This window comes from Lithobates pipiens, unplaced genomic scaffold (assembly GCF_037356315.1).
Source record: "Lithobates pipiens isolate NorthernLeopardFrog02 unplaced genomic scaffold, aLitPip1_a1.2 Scaffold_19, whole genome shotgun sequence".
NCBI lineage: Eukaryota > Metazoa > Chordata > Amphibia > Anura > Ranidae > Lithobates > Lithobates pipiens.
This window is the reverse complement of record NW_027507764.1, coordinates 581,112,135-581,137,417: the sequence shown is the minus strand read 5'-3', so window position 1 is coordinate 581,137,417 and position 25,283 is coordinate 581,112,135. Positions and strand designations below refer to the sequence as shown.

Sequence of the window (25,283 nt, the reverse complement as noted above, 5' to 3'; positions counted from 1 at the left end):
GGCTTTCCTGTAGGTAAAAGTTAAAAATGTGGGTATACAACCACTTTAAAGTGATAATAAAGGCAGTCCCCCCCGATGGCACTGTCTGCTCCCTCCTCTGTGTGTCTTCTCAGCAGGGTGCTAAAGAGGCACCCATGCGTGCATGCTCCCGACCTGGAGCTGCGTGCATCCATAGACACACACAGCTCAAATAAGACAAGCCTCCAGCTTCCTCCTTGACTGACCGCAGCAGAAGCCTGCGACTATCCCTGCGCTCATTGTCTCCTGTGAGACCCAGTGGCGGTGCGCCCATTAAGGGCGCATGGGTGCCACCCCCTCTGTCACGCCACCCCCCTCTATGAATAATGGATAGATTCATGCATTTAATGGGCACAAGTGGTGGCATGGCATATGATGGGCCACAAGCGGCCGCATATGATGGGCCACAAGCGGCCGCATATGATGGGCCACAAGCGGCCGCATATGATGGGCCACAAGCGGCCGCATATAATGGGCCACAAGCGGCCGCATATAATGGGCCACAAGCGGCCGCATTTGATGGGCCACAAGCGGCCGCATTTGATGGGCCACAAGCGGCCGCATTTGATGGGCCACAAGCGGCCGCATTTGATGGGCCACAAGCGGCCGCATTTGATGGGGCACAAGCGGCCGCATTTGATGGGGCACAAGCGGCCGCATTTGATGGGGCACAAGCGGCCGCATTTGATGGGGCACAAGCGACCGCATTTGATGGGGCACATGTGGCTGCATTTGATGGGGCACATGTGGCTGCATTTGATGGGGCACATGTGGCTGCATTTGATGGGGCACATGTGGCTGCATATGATGGGGCACAGTGACGGCATTTGATGGGCACAATGGCTGCAATTGATGGCACAGCGAGGCTGAAATTGATGGTTTGTTTTTTTCCAGTATTTTTCAGTTTGTTTGTGCCCCCGAAAATATTTTGAGCACCTCTCATGTCTGGAAGTGAGAGGAGAATTGCTGCAGCCAGGGTGGCGCTGGATCGGTGAGAGGAGTCATGGGAGGAGAGGATGGGAGTAGAAAAAGTAGTGGGAAGTTTTTGTTACCTTAATACAGGAAATGCATTAACTGCTTACTGACCAGCCGCCATCATTATACTGCGGCAAGTTGGCCCCCCTGCGCAAATCATCGTTGGTGTACATTGGCCGCTCTCTCATTCTGATAGGGAAGTAGAGAGAGATCCGATGTTCCTACTGATCAGGTACAGCGATCTCTCCCCCCCCCCCCCCCCCGCAGTTAGAAACCGCTCTAGGGAACACATTTAACCCCTCCATCGCCCCCTAGTGTTAACCTCTTCCTTGCCAGTGACATTTATACAGTAATCAGTGGCTATTTTTAGCTCTGATTGCTGTATAAATGTCACTGGTCCCAAAAAGTCTCAAAAGTGTCCAATCTGCCCCCCCCCGCAATGTCACAGTCCCGCTAAAAATCACAGATCACCGCCATTACTAAAAATGCCATAAATCTATTCCGTATTTTATAGACACTATAACCTTTTGCGCAAACTAATCAATACACTCTTATTGTGATTTTATTTATTTTTTTAACCAAAAATATGTAGAAAAATATATATTGGTCTAAACTGATGTAGAATTTTTTTTTTGGGGGGGGGGATATTGTTTGTAGCAAAAAGTATATATTTTTTTCAAAATTGTTGCTCTTTTTTGTTTATAGTGCAAAAAAATAAACGCAGAGGTGATCAAATACCCCCGGAAGTAATCTCTATTTGTGGGAAAAAAGGACAAATTTTGTTTGGGTACAAGGTCGCACGACCGCACAATTGTCAGTTAAACGACGCAATGCCGCATCATCAAAAATGACCTTAAGGGGTTAAATCCTTTTGGTCTTTAAGTGATTAAGGTAAAAAAAAAAAAAAAAAAAAGAATTTAGAGCCAATTTAAAGTGTTTTGTCCCATATGAGTATAGCAGCGTAACGTGCTACCAGACTGGACTCCCTTTCAACATATCTAAAACAATCCTCTTAAAATCCAATGCAGCCAGGTAGGCCCCATCCCAAGTTATTGTAGGGACGGAGCAGCTGTTGGGACCAGCGCCCCCCCCCCCTGTGATGAGTAGACATGTGCAATTTGTTTCGTTCCAAATTCATTTTTCATCAGAATTCAGCATATTCATTCATTCAGAAGAATCCGAACGAAAGACTATTTGCCGAATTTTCTAAAAGAAGAAGAATTGGAAAAAAAAAAAAATGCGAAAATCAGAAAAAATAAAAGAAAATCGAAAAACAAGAGCGAAAATCTGAAAACTCAAAAATCCAAACCACCCAAAAACATTCAAACTTTGTTTTTCTAAAAATCCTCTCCCTACAATTAAAATACCACCCACTGCGTGGCACTTCCTTACCTGCGAGCCCTCGACGAACAAAGGCATAACGATCTTTTATGCTCTTCTGCAGGACAAGAAGTCCTTCACGAAGACTAAACAGATCAATTCTTGGGAAGCTGACTTAGGAAATACATTCCCAGATGATCAATGGACGACAGCTTTTCGCGAGATCCAAAAAGCCTCACGCTCTATCAGTTACTGGGCCATGACTATTAGAATTATCAATAGATGGCAATACACCCCTTGTAGATTGTCGAAAATCTTTCCACACACCTCAAAACTATGCTGGAGGAACCGCGGGCAATCAGGCCACTTACTCCATAGGTTTTGGGAATGCCCTAACCTAATAAGTTTTTGGAACCAAGTATTCCAACTCATAACATCCCTCACGGATATCAATACTCTTCCTAACCCAGCTTTAGCGATCCTACACATAGGTATTGATAAATTTCCTCACAATATGAGGGCGGTAGTTTCCAACATTCTCCTGGTGGCCAGATCCTCGGTTTTGCAACATTGGAAAACTGCCCTGACCATAAGTGCCGGTTCACACAGGGGCGACGCGACTTGCAGCGCGACTCACAGACGCGACCTGCACACGACTTCAGCGCCGACTTGCAAAACGACTTCTGTATAGAAGTCAATGCAAGTCGCCTGAAGTCGCCCAAAAAATAGTACAGGAACCTTTTTCTAAGTCGGAGCGATTTGAGTCACTCCTATTAGAACGGTTCCATAGTACAGAACGGAGCGCGACTTGTCAGGCGGCTAAGTCGCCTGACAAGTCGCGGTAGTGTGAACGGGCACTAAACGTCACAGACCTGACCAAAGTAGTCCACCAGCACTACACCCTGGAGCGAGCATTAGCTATTAATGCTTTAAAATGCAGGCAATTTGATGCAATCTGGAGTATCTGGAGTGCTAAATACCGGAGGTTTTAAGTTCTGTTGACACCTCGTTCTCTGTTTTATTCCGACTGTTTCAGTGTTCAAAATGAGATTGTATTCTAGTACCTGATAAAACTTGATTTGTGCAGCAGTGTGTGCTAATGTAACCGTTTCTGTAGTTACATCTTGCTTTTGTTTTGTTTTTTCTTCCCAATTTGTTTTATTCTATGCCCTTTCTTTTTTCTGTAACATGAAAACTTCAATAAAATACAATGATTTAAAAAAAATTGTTTTTCTGTATTTTCTATTATAATTAACCATTATTATAGCTGATTTTAATAATTATTTATTGAGAATAAATAATAATGATAAAAACTATAATAAGTTATAGACTATTAAATTATAGGTATTGGAATTTCCTTTCAAATGTTGCTAACTGTTAGGCTGCTTTCACACTGCAGGGGGAGCGGCGTCGGCGGTAAAGTGCCGCTATTTTTAGCGGCGCTTTACCATCGTTTTAGCGGCGGTGTGCGGGCGCTAGCAGGGTGGTTTTAACCCCCGCTAGCGGCCGAAAAGGGGTTAAACCCGCCCGCAAAGCGCCGCTGCAGTGGCGCTTTGCCGGCGGTATTGCCGCGGTGTCCCATTGATTTCAATGGGTAGGAGCGGTTTAGGAGCGGTGAATACACGGCTCCTTCACCGCTGCAAAGATGCGGCTAGCAGGACTTTTTTCACCGTCCTGCCAGCGCATCGCTCCAGTGTGAAAGCCTTCCGGCTTTCACACTGGAGTTAAAGGGGCCGGTTTTTTTCAGGCGTTACACAGGCGCTATTTTTAGCGCTGTAATGCCTGAATACCGCCCCAGTGTGAAAGCAGCCTTAGTGAACTGTGACAAACCCCTGTCCTCAACAGGACTATGTCCGCTATAAATGCTTCCTTTGTCCAAAACCAGCACTATCCAAGACCCTTTAGCTCACCCAGTCACCAGTCGTAACTCAATGTAGGGTGAACAACAACATCAAACTCCTTTATTCAAGCACATGTTACAACAGATATACAAGTCAGAGATAACCCCCCCTCCCCCGTGGATTCAGGGCGGGGTAAACTGTCCAATCACAATAGACACACAGGTCAGGTTTATTAAAATTTCTCATCAGTAAACAGTCTTATTGGCAGTGAGAGCTGCTGGAGGAATTCGCCCCCACCAATCTCACAGCTAATCTACATACACATCCCATAATATCCAAGACAGACACAATAGAAATACAACCTCACCCCAAACGATCACAGCAAAGAGTCCACAACAGCATGAGACAACGCACAATATATACATATATACAACATTCCAGTGTGACTGCACAGAGTGTCTAAATATCACAGATCATAGTGGGGTTCTCAGTCACCCTGTGCCCGTAATGGACACAGGGTGATTTACACATAAGAGGGGCCGGGGGAGCTGGACATGGAGTCTCAGGAGCTCTTTATGGTAAAGTTGAGTTCCACAAACCCCCCAGTGGCTACTGTCACAGTAACGAATACAAATGTATCTGAAGTTATGAATTATCTGAAATAACAAATACCACATCTAAACAAATGGAACATAACAAATTCCAATGCATCCGAAGTTACGAATTATCAAAAAAAACAAACGCCAATCATAACGAATGATCCGATAAATGAAAACATTTTTTAAAAGGAATACAACGGAAACTAAAAAAAAATAGTTTTTCCCCAGTGCACATGTCTAGTGATGAGCTCATATGCTGTGACAGGGGAGAGTAGACAGGTATAGGTACATGAATTCTGTCTTTATAGAACCTTTATGTAATCCTCTTCTTAGCGGCACAGAGAGAGAACGGACCAGCACGGAGATCCTATTAGGGCTCGATTGCTTTGTACAGTGCAGTCAGTCTAATGCTGGGAGCTTGCCGACAGAGGGAGAGAACTAAGTGAGCAGTGTGGCAATGCTTCTTTACTGTCCAATCAGCAGGCTGTGGGCAGGGAGGTGACTAGCTGTACTGGAGAGCAGTGAAGCCATTGACCTGACTGTCCTGTGTGGTAGGGTTGCCTGAATCATAAAACTGTCCAAAACACAAACAAATCCTTTAGTTCTGAATTTCCCTTGCCTGGTTTGGAGTGCTTCTTTATGTGCGCCACTTTGTGGTGAATGATTATTCCCTTTTATTTCTAGGAAAACATACAGGGTGCAATTATACTTACTGGGCAGCAGGTCACAGCTCAGGTGTCGGTGCAGCTTGTCCTCCAGCTTCAGGTAGAGGGTGAGCTGTGAAAAGACAGACCCATGACACAGAAGAAGGTACAGGGAGCTCCAATGTAGAAATGGACAATAATTATAATGGCGGCTTGTATAGAGAGCAATAATGTGCAGCAGGGACACAAAAAATCTGTGATAGAGGAGACAGGGGTTAAAGTGGACCTGTCACGATCAAACAAGAAAAAAAAATTAAAAAAATTTAGGCCACCACATGGCTTCGGGGGCCAGTTCACACCACATGCAGTCCAGTGCGTTTTTGTTCTGCATCAAAAACACATTGGAAAGTAGGTTATATGGTTTCCAATGGCATAGTTCCCACTAGTGCGGTCAGTTTCAGGGCTTTTCGGTTCCAGAGAAAAAAAAAAAAAGTAGAACATGCTGCATTTTTCCTGCACTGGACTGTACTGGAACGCAGTAAAATGCATCAAAAAACACACTGAAACGCACTGGAACGCATCAACAAAGCACGCAACCCTAGTATAGTGGAAAAAAACAAAAAAACAGCAAAATAGAAGAAAAAAAAAAAAACACCTGGAATGCATCTGGAAATGCATCAAAAACACACCAAAAACGCACTGGAACGCATCAAAAACGCTCATGCAGAAACGCTCTGGAGTGCGTTTTTGTGGTGTGAACCAGCCTTCAGTCCTTCTATCCCAAAACCTGGATTTACTCGGTATGTAAAGTCCATCCTAAGCTTCTAACTGGTGCCACAATGCCAACAAATAGGTGGGTGCAGGGCTGGGACAAGGGGTGGGTAGGAGGAGCTTCTGCCCTGGGCACTGGTATCATGTGAGGTGGGGGAGAGGGATTTATGCTGGAAGGGAGAATTTAGGGCATAGCAGGGGATAAGTATTGTTCTAGGAGGGCAAATTTGGGGGGGGGGAATTGCCAAGAGTGTGATTTAGGGGGATTTGTTGGGGGGGGTGTTAGAAGAAGATTTGTGCTAGGAGGGGGGATTTGAAGTGGGGGAGGAGAAGATGTGTACAAGGAGTGGAAGTTTTAAGGGTAAAGGATTTATGCTAGGAGGGGTGAATTTTTTTTTTCTTTTATTTTTTGTTTTTGGGGGGGGGGGGGGGCATTTGAGCTGGAGGGATTTAGGGGATTGGGGGTGGATGATTTTTGCTCAGAAGAGGGATTTCAGCAGGGATGCAGATCTGGAGGAGGGGGGAATTTATGCTTAGTGGGTAAGCATGCAAATTAGTGGTCAGTGTTTTTGTGGGGGGATTGTTGCGGACACATAACGCTCATACATCTTGGGGGGGACACAGTTTGACTAGTTTGCCCTGGGCTCTAGATGACCTTGTACCGACACTGGGTGGGTGTATTGCACTGTGGGATAATGGAGGGAGAGGGTCCAAACTTTAGGTCAACTGGAAGGCAGGGGATGGTGTGAAACAGAGAAGACTTCCCAAGGACCAGGGCTAGGCCACATGGTAGGCAAAAGTGGCAGCTATCTTTGGCGTTTCAGCAAGAGGGGGGCATAAAAAGGGCAGAACATGTAAAGTGGTTGGGGGCAGGGCCAGGACAAGGGGTGGGCAGGAGGGACAGCTGCCCTGGGCACAATGGTTTATTGCAGGGATGTGGGCGCCCTGACCCCAACCCAAAGGAGAGGAGGGACACAGTATGGCATCATCCCAGCACTGGTTGATGGGGGCACTTTGGCCCTTGCGTCTTAGATATTATAGAGCCTTGCCCCGGCACTTTCCAGACTAATGTATGGCGTGCTAGCAGGTACTAATGGTTTAGGTTTTACCTAATATTAAATGGGTCTTGGAAGGTCCAACCAATATTTTTTAAAACTATTTGTCCAATAGGAGTAAAGATGGAATCAATAACTGATATCGATCTATACACAGTTCATGTCCCTCTATGAGGAGATCCCACCCTCCTTTCTACTCTTTTCTTCATCAAATGCAGAAGAATATATGAACAATTTCATCACACGGGAGCTTGAGTACTCATACATGGAATTCCAGTAGCATGGACTGGTGTGTTACATACATGTAAGCGGGCCTTGTCTTCCCTGCGCTCCAGGCTACAGTGCATTTGGATGACCTGCAATGAAGAGGAAAAGAACTAAACATTGGGGGCAACTGGTCATAATAACTGACCACCTCCTCTTATATCACAAGATATTCTCTGCGGCCCACCTTCCGAGTCTCCACCTCCACCGGCTCTGGGGTGGGGGTCTTCACCGTCTGTAGATCCTCCTGAGACTGTGAGAGGGCGCGTGGTAGGACATGAGGACGAGAGACGGCAAAGTTCATGAGTGGGTAAATCCCATTTCTAGGGGAACCACAAGAACATTAAATTCAAAGAAGCCAGAGAGTTGGGGAAATGGGAAAGAGAAGGAGATAGATAACGTAGAGAGAGAGAGAGAGAGAGAGAGAGAGAGAGAGAGAGAGAGAGAGAGAGAAATAGACATTCTCCATAACACAGGTAATCAGAGAGACAATACTTAGACTGTGACAGGCCAAGAAGATCTGGAGCAGAGCCAGTGTGTGAGAGAGGAGGTGAGAATATGAAGGTTAGATAATGTCAAACTGAAAAAAGAGAGAGATCCAGACAGTCAAAGCCATCAACGGCTGACCACAGCGTCCTCTCACCTGACATCTTCCAGAAATTTGTCCAGCTCCATAGACCCAACCTGGGAATACCTGGTAAAGATAGGAGAAAGTGTGAGATCATTTCTATAGACAAGCAACCCCTCTAGCCAAAAAAAAACCCTCCTGTGTCCTAAGGATCGATTTTCTTGTAGGCAGGTGCAGTCTGCTTTCTCCACTGCAGGTGGTGCTCAAACCACAGCGGCACTGCAGAAAGAGAGAACGGCAAGAGGAACTTGGTTCCTCTATGGTTTCCTGGGTCACAGGAGCAGCTATCCAGTTGGATGCTTGAGCCCCATGCATCTCTGGTGACCCATCTTGGGTGAGACTGGTCGGTGAGTTGAGCCGGGAATTTGCTTTGGTTTTGTTTGACATGCGTTGACCTTCCATGTGCTCCTTGCTGCAAAGGCCAGTTCTAGATGTGGGCAGTGGCCATTTGTACTGTTGGAAAATTGGTGAGGAGACGCAATGGACACCTTTTCTGCCATTGTGCTATAGGCTGGGTGTCCAGTGCGCCCCTGTGCTTTTAAGGAGGGGTGGGCTCCCTCCAGGCTCACTTGCACTCAGGGCTGGACTGGGACAGAAATTTGGCCCTGGACTTCATCCAGACCGGCCCACTTACATTTTGAGTGTCCCATCACCAGCCACTTACAACAGAGTGTCCCATTAGCACCACCTTACATGTGAGTGTCCCATCAGCACCACCTTACATGTGAGTGTCCCATTACCAGCCCCCTTACATCAGTGTCCCATCAGCACCCCCTTACATCAGAGTGTCCCATCAGCAGCCCCCTTACATCAGAGTGTCCCATCAGCAGCCCCCTTACATCAGAGTGTCCCATCAGCAGCCCCCTTACATCAGAGTGTCCCATCAGCAGCCCCCTTACATCAGAGTGTCTCATCAGCAGCCCCCTTACATCAGAGTGTCCCATCAGCAGCCCCCTTACATCAGAGTGTCCCATCACCAGCCCCCTTACATCAGAGTGTCCCATCAGCAGCCCCCTTACATCAGAGTGGCCCACTGAGCCATCGGCCCACCGGGAAACTCCCAGTAGTCCCGATGGCCAGTACATGCCTGCTTGCACTCTATCTATCCATTAAAATGCATGTGCTTGTACTATGGAGGCGCTCAAAAAAAATTAGGAATTAGGAACTCAGATAATACTGGGGTGCTATGAAGTAGCTACGCAGGTATTTGCAAATGTCTGCAAACTAAACCCCTGTTTTTGACGCATACTGTTAGACACGGCAATTCAGTTGTTGGCAGGCTGGTCGTTAAGTTGAGCTGGAAAATTTATTTGGTTTCCGTTGACATGCACCGCCCTTCCATGTGCTCTTTGCTGCAAAGGCCAGTTATAGGTGTGGGCAGTGCCCATTTGTTTGTAGAGTATATTTAAGATGCTGACTCCTGGGCTTGGCACACATTTCACATGTGGTTAGTGTATGGATAAGGTGGTTAGTGTAGGGACAGGGTGGGTAGTGTAGGGACAGTTCACCCATCTGTTAGGGACATGGCTTAGTGTCAGGGAGAGGTTCCAGAAGAGTAGGGACAGTGGCGGGGAAATGCCATCTTCCTGGAAGCCTCCCTATTTGGGTATGGACCGGTCAGGCCTCATTCCGCCCCTGGAAACAAACGCTGTCAGCACAACCTACTGCTCATCGCTGTAATCCTCTGAACGTGCTCAGTCGGGTTGTCCTCACACCTGGCTTGTTGTGCATTGCCAAACTTAAATTTCAATATAGTTCTGTTTTCTGCAACTGGACCACAATGCACCTCCGCGCATGCCCAGCACCCATACTAAGAGCACACATCTACTGGCTCGCTAGTAGAATTCTTCAGGATCCCATTCCAGCCTTGGCTGGCCCCATTTACAACTATGCATTGCCCTCAGCCACCCACTCTTTCAGCAATACGGTTCACACTCACCTCCACAGCACAGCCGACTGCCCCTTCCGTGGCACAGAAGCCATGATACCCTGAGGGTCGATCATTTTGGTCTTCTCTTCCAATAGGCTATCCTGCGTGATGTCTGCAGAGACAATATGATAGAGGGATATCACAATGACTTTGGACCTCGAGGGTCAAAGTGGGACACCCCACTTTGGACAGGTCAGGACTGGGAAAGACATTTGTACTATGGTCCAATGCTGGTCACACATTGTCCAATTTTCACTAGCGATGTGACCCATCAATAGTCGCTGATAATAATCAATGTATTGTTGAAGGGTGAGGGTTTGGGGGTGTAATTACAATATGTAGCATTAGGTGCAAACATTGCCAAGCATCGTAGAATAGGAGGAAAGAAGGGAAGGAGAAAGAGACTGAGAAAGAGAGAGAAGACAAAGAAGGAAGAATGAGAAGACTGTGGGGGGTAGGAAAGAAATGTATAAAAAAAAAAAGAGAGCAGTATACAGAGAACGGAGGGAGAGCCAAGCACAAAGAGGAGAACGATGGGAAGGAGGGATAGGTGGCTGCTCCACAGTTGAGTAGAGGAAGGTCATGGTTGACTCAGATTGCATGTCATGTTTCTGATTACAGGTCCAACTCTGAATAGCATATGATTTGTTCTATCACAAAATACAAATCAAAATTCCAAGTCTATTACTGCTTCACTTTTCACCAACCATAAAACTGTACCATAGTCAAGGCACCTAGGCTCAGAGTTCCCTTTGTCAATAGACTGTGAGCTCTCGCTGCTGTTTCTCTCTCCCGTTCTGCCTCCTATTCCCTGCTCCGCTCTGCATATCCAAATAAGGTAGGAAGGGGCAGAGCTGTGGGGGGGGGGGGGCTGTGTAATGTAAAGGGGTCCAGAGGTGTGGGGGGGGGCTGTGTAATGTAAAGGGGTCCAGAGGTGTGGGGGGGGGCTGTGTAATGTAATGGGGTCCAGAGGTGTGGGGGGGGGCTGTGTAATGTAATGGGGTCCAGAGGTGTGGGGGGGGCTGTGTAATGTAATGGGGTCCAGAGGTTTGGGGGGGGGCTGTGTAGTGTAAAGGTGTCCAAAGGTGGGGGGGGGCTGTGTAGTGTAAAGGTGTCCAGAGGTGTGGGGGGCAGCTGTGTAATGTAAAGGGGTCCAGAGGTGCAGGGGATTTGTAATGTATAGGGATCCAGGGGTGCAGGGGCTGTGGAATGTAAAGGGGTCCAGATGTGTGGGGCTGTGTAATGTAAAGGGGTCCAGAGGTGCGGGGCTTTGTAATGTATAGGGATCCAGGGGTGCAGGGGGCTGTGGAATGTAAAGGGGTCCAGATGTGTGGGGGCTGTGTAATGTAAAGGGGTCCAGAGGTGCGGGGGCTGTGTAATGTAAAGGGGTCCAGAGGTGCGGGGGCTGTGTAATGTATAGGGATCCAGGGGTGCAGGGGGCTGTGTAATGTAAAGGGGTCCAGATGTGTGGGGGCTGTGTAATGTAAAGGGGTCCAGAGGTGCGGGGGCTGTGTAATGTAAAGGGGTCCAGAGGTGCGGGGGGGGGGGGCTGTGTAACGTAAATGGATCTAGAGGTGCGGGGGGCTGTGTAATGTAAAGGGGTCCAGAGGTGTGGGGGGGGCTGTGCAATATAAAGGGGTCTAGAGGTGCGGGGGCTGTGTAATGTAAAGGGGTCCAGAGGTGTGGGGGGGGCTGTGCAATATAAAGGGGTCCAGAGGTGCAGGGGCTGTGTAATGTAAAGGTGTCCAGAGGTGTGGGGGGGCTGTGTAATGTAAAAGTGTCCAGAGGTGCTACATACTGGGCTTAATATACTGTTAGGCCATCCTTTTGGGTAGTGGCTAATCCTTTATGTTCTGAGTCTCCATCCTCTTGTATGGAGATTCTACCCTCATGGATTGAGGACCAACTTTATAGGCTTTACCTTATGTACTGATTCCCCCCCCCCCTTCCCTGTGTTTCTTCTTTCATGTACTGAAACCCCTTCTTCATGTACTGAGTTTCCTCCCTAATGTACCAAGTCCCTACCTTTAAGGGTTGTGGTCCACCCTTATGGTCTGAGACCCCACTCTCACGTACTGAGACCCCCCCCCCCCCACATGTAATGAGCTCCCTCTTATGTACAAGAGCCCTACCTTTCTTCTTCCATCCCTCCTCTCAACACAAATCCCCCACCCAAATCACTGCTCCTAGCATACCTCCCCAAATTTCCCCTCCCAGAACAATTCTTACCCCCTGCTGCCACCCAAGTTCCCACTCCCAGCACAAATCCCCCCCCCCCCAATCTCCATGTGGTTGCCCCCCACCTCACGTAATACCACAGTGCCCAGAGCAGCTGCCCCTCCTGCCCACCCCTTGTCCCGGCCCTGGTTATGATCTTGAGACCCTTTTCTTCATGTATTGAGACCCCACCCCCACGGATTGAGCCCCCGTACTCATGGACTGGGCGCCACCACTTCAGAAGTTTTGATGGTCATAATGTTTTTCCTCTGGTTGTCCAGCAGAAATTGCTGCAGCTGCATCATTTATAAAGCGGGGCACTCGTATCCGGCGGCATTTACCGATTGGTTAGTATTGTTCCGGATAACGACATTAGTGGATGTGAAAATTGTTTTTAATTGATATTAGTGGTGCCGTGTTATCCCCCTAATAGGCTGCTGGTCTGTTCTTTCCTGATAGAGCCGCTGTAAACTGGCCGGATCAGCACCGATTGCCGGGTATTACATGGGCACGTTACAACGCGGCAATATCCTCGCCGAGATTTCTGTGCCAACATCATGTAGAACCAAAACCTATATGAGTACAGTGCCTTGAGAAAGTATTCATACCCCTTGACACTTTCCACACTTTGTCATCTTACAACCAAAAAACGGCAATGTATTTTATTGGGGTTTTATGTGATAAACCAACACAAAGTGGCACCTAATTGTGAAGTGGAAGGAAAATGATAAATGATTTTTCAATTTTTTTTTACAAACAAATATGTGAAAAGAGTTGGGGGTACATTTGTATGACGCCCCCCGGAGTTAATACTTTGTAGAACCCCCTTTCTCTGCAATTACAGCTGTAGGTCTTTTTGGGGGTGTCTCTAACAGCTTTGCACATCTAGAGAGGGACATTTCTTCCCATTCTTCTTTAGAAAATATCTCAAGCTCTGTCAGATTGGATGGAGAGCGTCCGTGAACAGCAATTTTCAAGTCTTGCCACAGATTCTCAATTGGATTTAGGTCTGGACTGTGACTGGGCTATTCTAACACATGAATACGCTTTGATCTAAACCATTCCATTGTAGCTCTGGCTGGATGTTTCGGGTCGTTGTCCTGCTGGAAGGTGAACCTCCTCCCCGGTCTCAAGTGTTTTCTAGACTCTAACAGGTTTTCTTCTAAGATTGTCCTGTATTTGTCTCCATCCATCTTCCCATCAACTCTGACCAGCTTCCCTGTCCCTGCTGAAGAAAACCATCCCACCACATGATGCTGCCACCACCATGTTTCACGGTGGGGATGGTGTGTTCAGGGTGATGTGCAGTGTTAGTTTTCTGCCACACATAGCGTTTTACTTTTAGGCCAAAAAGTTACATTTTGGTCTCATCTGACCAGAGCACCTTCTTCCACATGTTTGCTGTGTCCTCCACATGGCTTCTCACAAACTACAAACAGGACTTCTTATGGCTTTATGTCACCAATGTCTTTCTTCTTGTCACTCTTCCATAAAGGGCAGATTTGTGGAGAGACGACTAATAGTTGTCCTGTGGACAGATTCTCCCACCTGAGCTGTGGATCTCTGCAGCTCCTCCAGAGTTACCATGGGGCTCTTGGCTCTTCTCTGATGAATGTTCTCCTTTCCCAGCCTGTCAGTTTAGGTGGATGGCCATGTCTTTGTAGGTTTGCAGTTGTTCCATACTCTTTCCATTTTCAGATGATGGATTGAACAGAGCTCCGTGAGATGTTCAAAGCTTGGGAGATTTTTTTTTTTTTTTTATAACCTAACCCTGCTTTATACTTCTCCACAACTTTATCCCTGACCTGTCTGGTGTCTTCCTTGGCCTTCATGATGCTGTTTGCTCACAAAGGTTCTCTAACAAACCTGTGAGGGCTTCACAGATCAGCTGTATTTATACTGAGATTAAATTACACACAGGTGGACTCTATTTACTAATTAGGTGACTTCTGAAGGCAATTGGTTCCACTAAACTTTAGTTAGGGGTATCAGAAAGGGGGCTGAATATAACTGCCCCCCCCCACATTTTTCACATATTTATTTGTAAACAATTTTGATATCCATTTATCATTTTCCTTCCACTTCTCAGTTATGTGGCACTTTGTGTTGGTCTATCACATAAAATCCCAATAAAATACATTTACATATTTGGTTGTAACATGACAAAATGTGAACAATGTCAAGGGGTATGAATACTTTTTCAAGGCACTGTATATACAATAACACAGCGGGTTTTGTTTTACTGAGTCCCTCCAGTCTTCTGCCTCATTCAAAGTCCCAACCCCCTTCCCCCTTTTACATTAGAGATGTAGGGATGGAGACGCATAAACATATGTATCTCATTCAAAGTCCCAATTACCCTTTACTGAGTCCCCCCTGTAACATCATTTTGTTACCTGTTGATCCTGCCAGATCTGTTATTTTTCTACTTCCTTTAATAAAGGTGACAACTCTTTTTGTCCCGCAGTGAGATCACATAGCAGCGTTGTCACTCTATGGACAGGAAAGGTTTAGATGGACTTTAGGTTACAAACAAATAAAAGTTCCACTCCAGCCAACGCTTTTTACGAAGTTTAAAAAGGTTTAGATCAGGGGTCTCCAAACTTTATAGACAAAGGGCCAGTTTACTGTCCTTCCAACTTTGAGGGGCCGGCCTGTGCCCAGTAGGAGTAGAAAATGCCCCAGGGTCAGTGGAAGTAAACATTGCCCCATTGTTGGTGTCTCTGGCAGGAATAGTGCCCCATCATTGGTGTCAGTGGGAGGAATAGTGCCCCATCATTGGTGTCAGTGGGAGGAATAGTGCCTCATCATTGGTGTCAGTGGGATGAATAGTGCCCCATCATTGGTGTCAGTGGGAGGAATGGTGCCCCATCATTGGTGTCAGTGGGAGGAATAGTGCCTCATCATTGGTGTCAGTGGGAGGAATGGTGCCCCATCATTGGTGTCAGTGGGAGGAATAGTGCCCCATCATTGGTGTCAGTGGGATGAATAATGCCCCATCATTGGTGTCAGTGGGATGAATAGTGCCCCATCATTGGTGTCAGTGGGAGGAATAGTGCCCCATCATTGGTGTTAGTGGGAGTAATAGTGCCTCATCATTGGTGTCAGTGGGATGAATAGTGCCCCATCATTGGTGTCAGTGGGAGGAATAGTGCCTCATCATTGGTGTCAGTGGGAGGAATGGTGCCCCATCATTGGTGTCGGTGGGAGGAATGGTGCCCCATCATTGGTGTCGGTGGGAGGAATGGTGCCCCATCATTGGTGTCAGTGGGAGGAATAGTGCCCCATCATTGGTGTCAGTGGGAGGAATAGTGCCCCATCATTGGTGTCAGTGGGATGAATAATGCCCCATCATTGGTGTCAGTGGGAGGAATGGTGCCCCATCATTGGTGTCAGTGGGAGGAATAGTGCCTCATCATTGGTGTCAGTGGGAGGAATAGTGCCTCATCATTGGTGTCAGTGGGAGGAATGGTGCCCCATCATTGGTGTCAGTGGGAGGAATAGTGCCCCATCATTGGTGTCAGTGGGAGGAATAGTGCCCCATCATTGGTGTCAGTGGGAGGATAGTGCCCCATCATTGGTGTCAGTGGGATGAATAATGCCCCATCATTGGTGTCAGTGGGATGAATAGTGCCCCATCATTGGTGTCGGTGGGAGGAATGGTGCCCCATCATTGGTGTCGGTGGGAGGAATGGTGCCCCATCGTTGGTGTCAGTGGGATGAATAGTGCCCCATCGTTGGTGTTAGTGGGATGAATAGTGCCCCATTGCTGGTATCAGGGGAAGGAATGGTGCCCCATTGCTGGTGTCAGTGGGATGAATAATGCCCCATTGCTGGTGTCAGTGGGATGAATAGTGCCCCATCATTGGTGTCAGTGGGAGGAATGGTGCCCCATCATTGGTGTCGGTGGGAGGAATGGTGCCCCATCATTGGTGTCGGTGGGAGGAATGGTGCCCCATCATTGGTGTCAGTGGGAGGAATGGTGCCCCATCATTGGTGTCGGTGGGAGGAATGGTGCACCCATCATTGGTGTCGGTGGGAGGAATGGTGCCCCATCATTGGTGTCGGTGGGAGGAATAGTGTCATATCATTGGTGTCAGTGGAAGGAATGATGCCCCATTGTTGGTGTCAGTGGGAGGAATAGTGCCTCATCATTGGTGTCAGTGGGAGGAATGGTGCCCCATCATTGGTGTCAGTGGGAGGAATAGTGCCCCATCATTGGTGTCAGTGGGAGGAATAGTGCCCCATCATTGGTGTCAGTGGGAGGAATAGTGCCCCATCATTGGTGTCAGTGGGAGGAATAGTGCCCCATCATTGGTGTCAGTGGGATGAATGGTGCCCCATCATTGGTGTCAGTGGGAGGAATGGTGCCCCATCATTGGTGTCAGTGGGAGGAAGGTGCCCCATCGTTGGTGTCAGTGGGATGAATAGTGCCCCATCGTTGGTGTTAGTGGGATGAATAGTGCCCCATTGCTGGTATCAGGGGAAGGAATGGTGCCCCATTGCTGGTGTCAGTGGGATGAATAATGCCCCATTGCTGGTGTCAGTGGGATGAATAGTGCCCCATCATTGGTGTCAGTGGGAGGAAAGGTGCCCCATCATTGGTGTCGGTGGGAGGAATGGTGCCCCATCATTGGTGTCGGTGGGAGGAATGGTGCCCCATCATTGGTGTCAGTGGGAGGAATGGTGCCCCATCATTGGTGTCGGTGGGAGGAATGGTGCCCCATCATTGGTGTCGGTGGGAGGAATGGTGCCCCATCATTGGTGTCAGTGGGAGGAATGGTGCCCCATCATTGGTGTCGGTGGGAGGAATGGTGCCCCATCATTGGTGTCAGTGGAAGGAATGATGCCCCATTGTTGGTGTCAGTGGGAGGAATAGTGCCCCATCGTTGGTGTTAGTGGGATGAATAGTGCCCCATTGCTGGTATCAGGGGAAGGAATGGTGCCCCATTGCTGGTATCAGGGGAAGGAATGGTGCCCCATTGCTGGTGTCAGTGGGATGAATAGTGCCCCATCATTGGTGTCAGTGGGAGGAATAGTGCCCCAAGGGCCAGAAAAAGGCAAGCAAAGGGACACATCTGGCCCCCGGGCCTCAGCTTGGAGACCACTGGTTTAAATGATATGAATAAAATGTACCCCTTGTAAGAACACCTGGCAATGCTCTATGGGTCACCCTTTACCTGCCTAGGAGAACGGGCACTCCTCCATACTGACATCCACCCATCAGAGCCTATTGAAATTTGCATAACTCCTCCCAATAGCCAGCCCACTGCTTACATCAGGGCTGAGGTCTCCTGAGAACAGTTCCTGTTTTCAGGAAGCCATGTACCACCCCCTGCCTGGCCCCTCCCACCAGCCATGATCTGCCTGCATTGCATAGAGAATAACAGAGAGACGGTGATGACATCACAGGGCCTAATATAAGATATATGTCATAGAAATGGGGGGATTTTTCATGTTGATGAGGGGGGATGGGGGAACCAGGGAAGGAGAAATACACACAGATTAACCGTCAGCTTGAATGCTTACAGGGGGTGTTGAGGAAGCAGTGTGTTGCTAGGAGCTTCAGCGAATGGACCTCAAATAAGACTCGGTGGAAGAGAAGGTCGTGCGCAGACGGGCGTTTCTTCGGGGACGCCGAGAGACACTGCAGGATAAATTCCTGGAAAATAATGTTACAAAGTGTCAATCAGGATCAGTTGACATGCCGAGCTGATCTCCAGACATCGACTCTTCTCACACCTTCATATTGGGGTCCTCCAAGGCGTGGATCGCTCGCTTTACATTCTCCTCCAACACTTTGTCCCCATTGGACTGAATCTCCAGCACGCCCATCTGTAAGGCAATCAGATTGGTCCTCACAATGACGGGGTCAATCAGAACCTGAACACAGTTATCCAATCACAGTATTCCATCCCACGCATTATTCCACCCCACCCCCAGCTTTAACTATAAGAGAAAAGTCTGCAGAGCATCCCCTTGTGCCCTTTTTCTTACTACAAACTTAGCACTACATCTGCAGAGCATCACCCTGTGCCCGCTTCTCATCTGCAGAGCATCACCCTGTGCCCGCTTCTCTTCTGCATCTGCAGAGCATCAACCTGTGCCTGCTTCTCTTCTACATCTGCAGAGCATCACCCTGTGCCCCCTTTCTTCTACATCTGCAAATCATTACCCTGTGCCCACTTCTCTTATACATCTGCAGAGCATCACCGTGCCTGCTTCTCTTCTACAATCTGCAGAGCATCACCCTGTGCCCACTTCTCTTCTGCATCTGCAGAGCATCACCCTGTGCCCACTTCTCTTCTGCATCTGCAGAGCCGCACCCTGTGTCCACTTTTCTTCTAAATCTGCAAATCATTACCCTGTGCCCACTTCTCTTCTACATCTGCAAGTATCACCCGTGCCTGCTTCTTTTTCTACATCTGCAGAGCATCTCCTGTGCCCACTTCTCTTCTGCATCTGCAGAGAATCACCCCGTGCCCACTGCTCTTTACAACTGCAGAGCTTCTCCCTGTGCCTGGTGCTCTTCTACATCTGCAGAGCATCACCCTGTGCCCACTTCTCTTCTGCATCTGCGGAGCATCACCCCATTCCCACTGCTCTTCTACAACTGCAGAGCATCACCCTGTGCCCCGCTTCTCTTCTGCATCTGTAGAGCATCGCCCTGTGCCTCTGTTTCTCTTCTACATCTGCAGAGCATCGCCGTCTGCCCTCCTATCTCTTACAATAAACTCAGCACTCCATCAGCATACTATTACACTCTGCCCACCTCTCTCCCATTATAAACCTATTTATACATCCGCAGAGCATCACCCTGTGCCCACCTCTTTCCTACGATAAACCTAGAAAGTTGGAATAAAAATTTTCTGGGTGTTATTTTTACAGCATCATTAAATAAAAAAAAAAAAAAAAGAGAGCAAAAAAAACTTAGTTCTTTAAAACATTCAAATTGTGTCAAAAATTAAGCGGATGTTGTATTCATAGTCGTTGAGTCTCATGAACATATTTCATGTAATACAGGCAGATGACCATATCTGAGTGTTCACCTCAAACTTAGGATGATATTGTTTTCACAGCTGAGGTTATTTTTCCCCAACGTGTTTCGACTTGTCGCTTCCTCAGGGGAAAGCATGTATCTTTATGTATAATTGTAAGCTCTAGCGAGCAGGGCCTCTGATTCCTCTTGTACCAAATTGTAATGTAACTGTAATGTCTGCCTTCATTTTGGTAAGCGCTGTGCAAACTGTTGGCGCTATATAAATCCTGTATAATAATAAAAAAATATATATAATAATAATACATCATACAGATTTCAATACAAAAAAAGGACCACACTTTTTGATTATGAAACACGTCTTCACACTTACAAAGCTAATAAGAGATGTATTAAAAGATGTATCTAAAGATTTGAGATGCTTTCATTCCCACAAATTGGTCCGTCTGTCTTTTGGGTCTACAGAATGGACTGATGTAAAATCTTTAGAGGCTGATAAGTTCACGTCTCTCATTAACTTTTTCATAATCAAACGTGTTCTCCTTTTTGTATTGAAATCTGTATTTGGTATTGTTCTTGAGCATTAAAAAAAAAAAGTGCTCTGCGCTCCCCCAGTGTCGCTCAGACATTCAAAAGTCTAGGCCAGTGATTGGCGAACCTTGGCACCCCAGATGTTTTGGAACTACATTTCCCATGATGCTCCACTACACTGCAGAGTGCATGAGCATCATGGGAAATGTAGTTCCAAAACATCTGGGGTGCCGAGGTTCGCCAATCACTGGCCTAGGCTATTGGTCACATGATTTCCTGAAGGAGATCACACTGGCTGAGACTTCCCTGCCTTCTCTGCAGCAGCGATCACGTGATAAACCCCCTAGGTTCCCGGCTGTGTGAGCGGCACTGGAAGGAGCCGAGAGCAGCATTTTCCCCAGAAAGGTAAGAATTTCTACCCTTGTGTTACTTTTCAATTATTTCTCCCAGGAAGACTGTTAAAGTGTTACTAAAACCCAGGACCCTGAATTCACTACATCTGGTCACCCACAGTACACAGAACATGGAAATGCAATAGTTTTAGTAAATACAAACTGCAAAATACCTTTTCTCATCAGCAGGTAGAGCAGTCTTGTGACGTCTATCAGTGTCTGGTTAAAGCGTAATACGAGGAGTTTTCATTCTCCTATGGCAGGCCAATGAGGCTGCAGGACCCCTGACCCTGTGTCTGGACAGTGCTGATTGGCCCTGTGCCAATCACATGCTTTCTCCCAAGAAAAAAAAAAAAAAAGGTTTCTCGCAATACGCAACCAAACTGAGCATGTGCAGCTTGTCCCCTAGACTGGGAACTATCAGGAGATGAATTGGAGAAGAAGAAGGGGATGATCAGAGAGGACAGGACCAAACAGCCTTGTTACACAATGCAGAGGATTAACCCCCGAGGTTCCACAGTGAGTAGAACAAGCAGGGCTGGGGACCAGGGGCGGACTGACAACATTATGGGGCCCCCACGCAATCAGAGATTATGGGGCCACACAGTATACACATACATGTACACAGTATACACAGACATGTTTCTATTGACTGAGAAGGTACTGGAGAGGTGGGGCAGCTATAATCTTGGGGTTTTTAGACCAAAAGGATGTCGGTAAGGGACATTTCAGAGAGAGATGTAAAAAAATAAATATTTTTTTAAAAAAAACACAGATTTTTACTGTCCCTGGTTTTACCGAGGTTGACAACCCTGATGGGGCCCCCTAGTGGCCTGGGGCCCTCGGGCAGTGCCCGAGTGGCCGAATGGTCAGTTCGCCCCTGGCTGGGACAAGGGGTGGGCAAGAGGGGTGGCTGCCCTGGGCACTGTGGTGGTGGGGCAACACGAGGAGATGGGGGGAGGGGGGATTTGTATTGAGAGGTGGAATTTGGGGGGGGCAACAGGGGATAAGAGTCGTTCTAGGAGGGGAAATTTAGGGCGTGTGCTAAGAGTGGGGATTTAGGGGGATTTGTGTGTTATGGGGGGGGGGGGTGAAGGAAGAGGATTTGTGCTAGAGGAGGTGATATGGTAGAGGGGGTAGGGTAATTGTGCTAGTAGGGTAATTTTTTTTGGGGGGGGAGGGATTTTGCTACTAGGGATGATTGGGGGGGGGGGGGGGAATTTGTGCTGGGAGGATTTGGAGAGTCCCGGCACTGAAAACAAACGCGCTTTACCGCATATACAGACTTATTCTGCTGTTGTGGGTTTAGTAACACTTTAACCACTTCAGCCCTGGGAGGGATTTACCCCCTTCCTGACCAGGCCATTTTTCGCAATATGGCACTGTGTCGCTTTAACTGACAATTGCGGGTTTTTTTTCCACAAATAGAGCTTTCTTTTGGTGGTATTTATTCACCCCTGCGCTTTTTATTTTTTTGCACAAAAAAAAAAATAAATAAATAAATAAAATAAAAAAAGAAGACAATTTAAAAAAAAAATATATATAAAATAATATTTTTTTATTTTCTGCTATAAAGCATTTCCAAAAAATGCTTTAGAAGAGACAATTTTGAAAAAAAAAAAAAATATAAAATAATAATTTTTTATTTTCTGCTATAAAGTATTTCCAAAAAAAAAAAAAAAAAATTTAAAACAATTAAATGTATTCATCAGTTTAGGCTGATACCCTGTTTCCCCGAAAATAAAACCTAGTGTGATTGCCGGTGATGGCTGCAATATAAGCCCTACCCCCTAAATAAGCCCTAACCTGAAATTAAGACCTACAAGGACTTTAACTAGGGCTTATTTGATGGGTAAGGCTTATATTGCAGCCATCGCCGACAATCACACTAGGTCTTATTTTCGGGGAAACAGGGTATGTATTCTGCTACATATTTTTGGTTAAAAAAAAATCCCAATAAGCGATATTGATATGAGATGGCCGCAGGGGTCATCCAGGGCGGCAGCATCTGTTTGGACAATGGCTCACCCAATGACATGTACAGAGGCCTAAGAGGAATGTGAATTCCTCCTCTCTTCCACACTCACTGCCTGGTGGTTGCGACCCCTGTGTAGGGAGGTCAATCTATACCTGCCTACAAGTGGCTACAGTCCCTGATAGCTGCAGGGCTGCTGTTGGAATACAAGTTCCCAGTGGGGGCGATTCCTCCATCCACTTTGTTTGTGTGGATGGAGGAGTCTGTTGTTTTTTTTTTTTTTTTCCATTCATCTAGTGTCACTGATATTTTTTAAGAGAAGGGCTCTGCTATATGCAACAGTCATTAAAGAAAGGAATATCAAAAGTATATGGAATCCTCTCTGAACTAGAAGGACAAGGAAGACCGGCCTTTATAGATCAATGGGAAAAGGAAATGGATTTTGACGATGGTCAAGTAGAGAAGATGATTGGCGCAATCCATGACAGTGCGTGGGATATGAATACCATTGAAATGAATTATAAATTGTTGGCTGGGTGGTACCTGACACTGGCAAGAAAAAAAAAAATCACTACCAAAAACGGAGAGTTCTCCATTATGATGGAGGAAATGTAACCAAAGGGCAACCATGATGCATATCTGGTGGGAGTGCCCAAAAAATAAAAGGAGTACTGGCAAGAAATACTGGGCATCATAAAATAAATAACGAATGAGAATATAAAATATGATCCCCAGATATGCCGATTCCTGAATGCTGGAAGAATCGGGAGGCAGAAAAGGAAAACAATTGTGCCGACACTTCTAAATGCTGCAAAAGGGTTGATCCCAAAGAACTGGTTAACCACTTCAATACCGGGGGGCACTTAAACACCTTCCTGCCCAGACCAATTTTGAGCTTTCAGCGCTGTCGCACTTTGAATGACAATTGCGCGGTCGTGCTTCACTGTACCCAAATGACATTTTTATAATTTTTTTCCCACAAATAGAGCTTTCTTTTGGTGGTATTTGATCACCTCTACGGTTTTTATTTTTTGCTAAACAAATAAAAAAATACCGAAAATTTTGAAAAAAAATGCTTTTTTTTTGTTTCAGTTTCAAAAACTTTGTAAATAAGTAAGTTTTCTCCTTAGCTGATGGGCACTGATGAGGCGGCACTGATGGGCACTGATGCGGTGGCACCAATGAAGTGGCACTGATGAGGTGGCAATGATGGACACTAATATGTGGCACTGATAGGCAGCACTGATGGTCACCGATAGGCGGCACCGATAGGTGGCACAAATTGGCACTGATAGCTGTCACGGATTGGCATGGATAGGCAGCATGGATGGGCATGGATAGGCAGCACAGATGGGCATGGGTGAGCACTGATAGGCGGCACAGATGGGCACTGATAGGTGGCACTGATAGGTGGCACAAATTGGCACTGATAGCTGGCACGGATTGGCAGCATGGATGGGCATGGATAGGCGGTACAGATGGGCATGGATAGGCAGCACAGATGGGCATGGATAGGCAGCACAGATGGGCATGGATGAGCACTGATAGGCGGCACAGATGGGCACTGATAGGCGGCATTGTATTGTATTATACTGTACTAATGGATGCCAATCAGTGCCAAACAATAATACATGCCAATCAGTGATGCCCATTGTGGGCACTGACTGGAATCCCTGGTGGTCTAGGGTGGCATACCTTGTGCTGGGCATCCCTGGTGGTCTGGTGGCGTCCCTGGTGGTCCAGTGTGGGCATCCTCGGGGGGGGGGGGGGGGGGGCTGCGCTGATAATCGATCAGCACAGACCCCCCCTGTCAGAGGGGCAGCCGATCGGCTCTCCTCTACTCGCGTCTGACAGATGTGAGTGAGGAAAAGCCGATCACCGGCTCTTCCTATTTACACTGTGATCAGCCGTGATTGGACACGGCTGATCACGTGGTCAGCCGTGATTGGACACGGCTGATCACATGGTAAAGAGTCTCCGTCGGAGACTCTTTACCGAGATCGTAGTTGCGGGGTATCAGACTGACACCCCGCAAACAACGATTGCCGCGATGCGCGCCGCCGGGGGCGCGCAGCGGCTCAAAATCCTGATCATGTCATATGACGTCCGGTCAGGATTTTGAAACCACTTTGCCGCCGTGTTTCTGTTATAGGGCGGGAGGCAAGTGGTTAAACAGTGAAAAACAAGATATGAGAGACAGGTTCAATAGAATAGAGTATTATAATAAAATGGCCCATTTGGAGAGCAGAGACAAAGGATGATTTCAGATCCATATAGGAGTATGGGAAAGTTGGGAAAGATTGAAATCCTCAGAAAAAATATCTAGAGAAAATGGCAGGTAGAGAAAGGTAACAAAGAAATAGGAGAGAATATTACGAACACGGGAGGGGGGGGGGGGGGGGGTATAAGGGAGGGGAGTTTATATGGGGGTAATGATTTTTTTCTTTTTTCCTTCTTTGTATGCAATTTAAAAAAAAAATACATTGAGAGAGTAAAATAGAACATAAAATAAAAGCCACGATGATGTGAAAACAAAACGAGACAAAAATTTGACCTCGGAAACTTGAAATAAGTCTCTCTGGAAATTTCGCTGAAGTGGAAAAAAAAAGAGAAGAAGAGAGGCGCCTCCAAATGTAGCAATATTGTTACATTTAATGAAGGCACAACATTTAACAACATATTGCTACATTTAGAGGCGCCCTCTCTTCTCTTTTATACCCTTGAGCTCTTGCTGGATTTTGCTTCTAATCCCCCTGTGGAGTCTTCCATGTGTGGATGGACATTTTTTGGTCACACAACCCATCACATATTACTAGAATCTTTTTATATGGACTATAAACTGAAGCACCTATGAATAAATGGTTGTGGGACGAATCATTTGAGTTTCCATTATTCCTTATGGGGAAATCTGCTTTGATATAAGAGTGCTTTGGATTACAAGCATGTTTCTGGGACGAATTCTGCTCGCAATCCAAGGTTTTACTGTAGTGATTACTGGAACACAATGTGAGGAGTCCTAAAGAAGCAAAAAATAAATAAAAGGTTACATCCAGAAAATATCACATGAACGGAATGTGTGGGCTGAATTCGGAAAGTTTTTGTTTATGCCAAAAAAGGTCTGGAAAA

At 46.9% G+C, this 25,283-nt stretch overlaps 1 protein-coding gene across 3 annotated transcripts in view; it reads right to left on the bottom strand.

The window, feature by feature from the left end:
* Positions 1 to 25,283, bottom strand: part of NRBP2 (nuclear receptor binding protein 2) — a 173,799-nt gene that overhangs the window by 22,122 nt on the left and 126,394 nt on the right. For all 3 annotated transcript variants that reach the window (XM_077493455.1, XM_077493454.1, XM_077493456.1), the window contains 7 exons: positions 18,005 to 18,097; positions 17,792 to 17,924; positions 10,055 to 10,157; positions 8,131 to 8,181; positions 7,675 to 7,810; positions 7,526 to 7,579; positions 5,467 to 5,530 (listed from right to left, as the gene is read on the bottom strand). In XM_077493455.1, the coding sequence (XP_077349581.1) occupies positions 5,467 to 5,530; positions 7,526 to 7,579; positions 7,675 to 7,810; positions 8,131 to 8,181; positions 10,055 to 10,157; positions 17,792 to 17,924; positions 18,005 to 18,097 (634 nt within the window). The remainder of the gene's footprint in view (positions 1 to 5,466; positions 5,531 to 7,525; positions 7,580 to 7,674; positions 7,811 to 8,130; positions 8,182 to 10,054; positions 10,158 to 17,791; positions 17,925 to 18,004; positions 18,098 to 25,283) is intronic.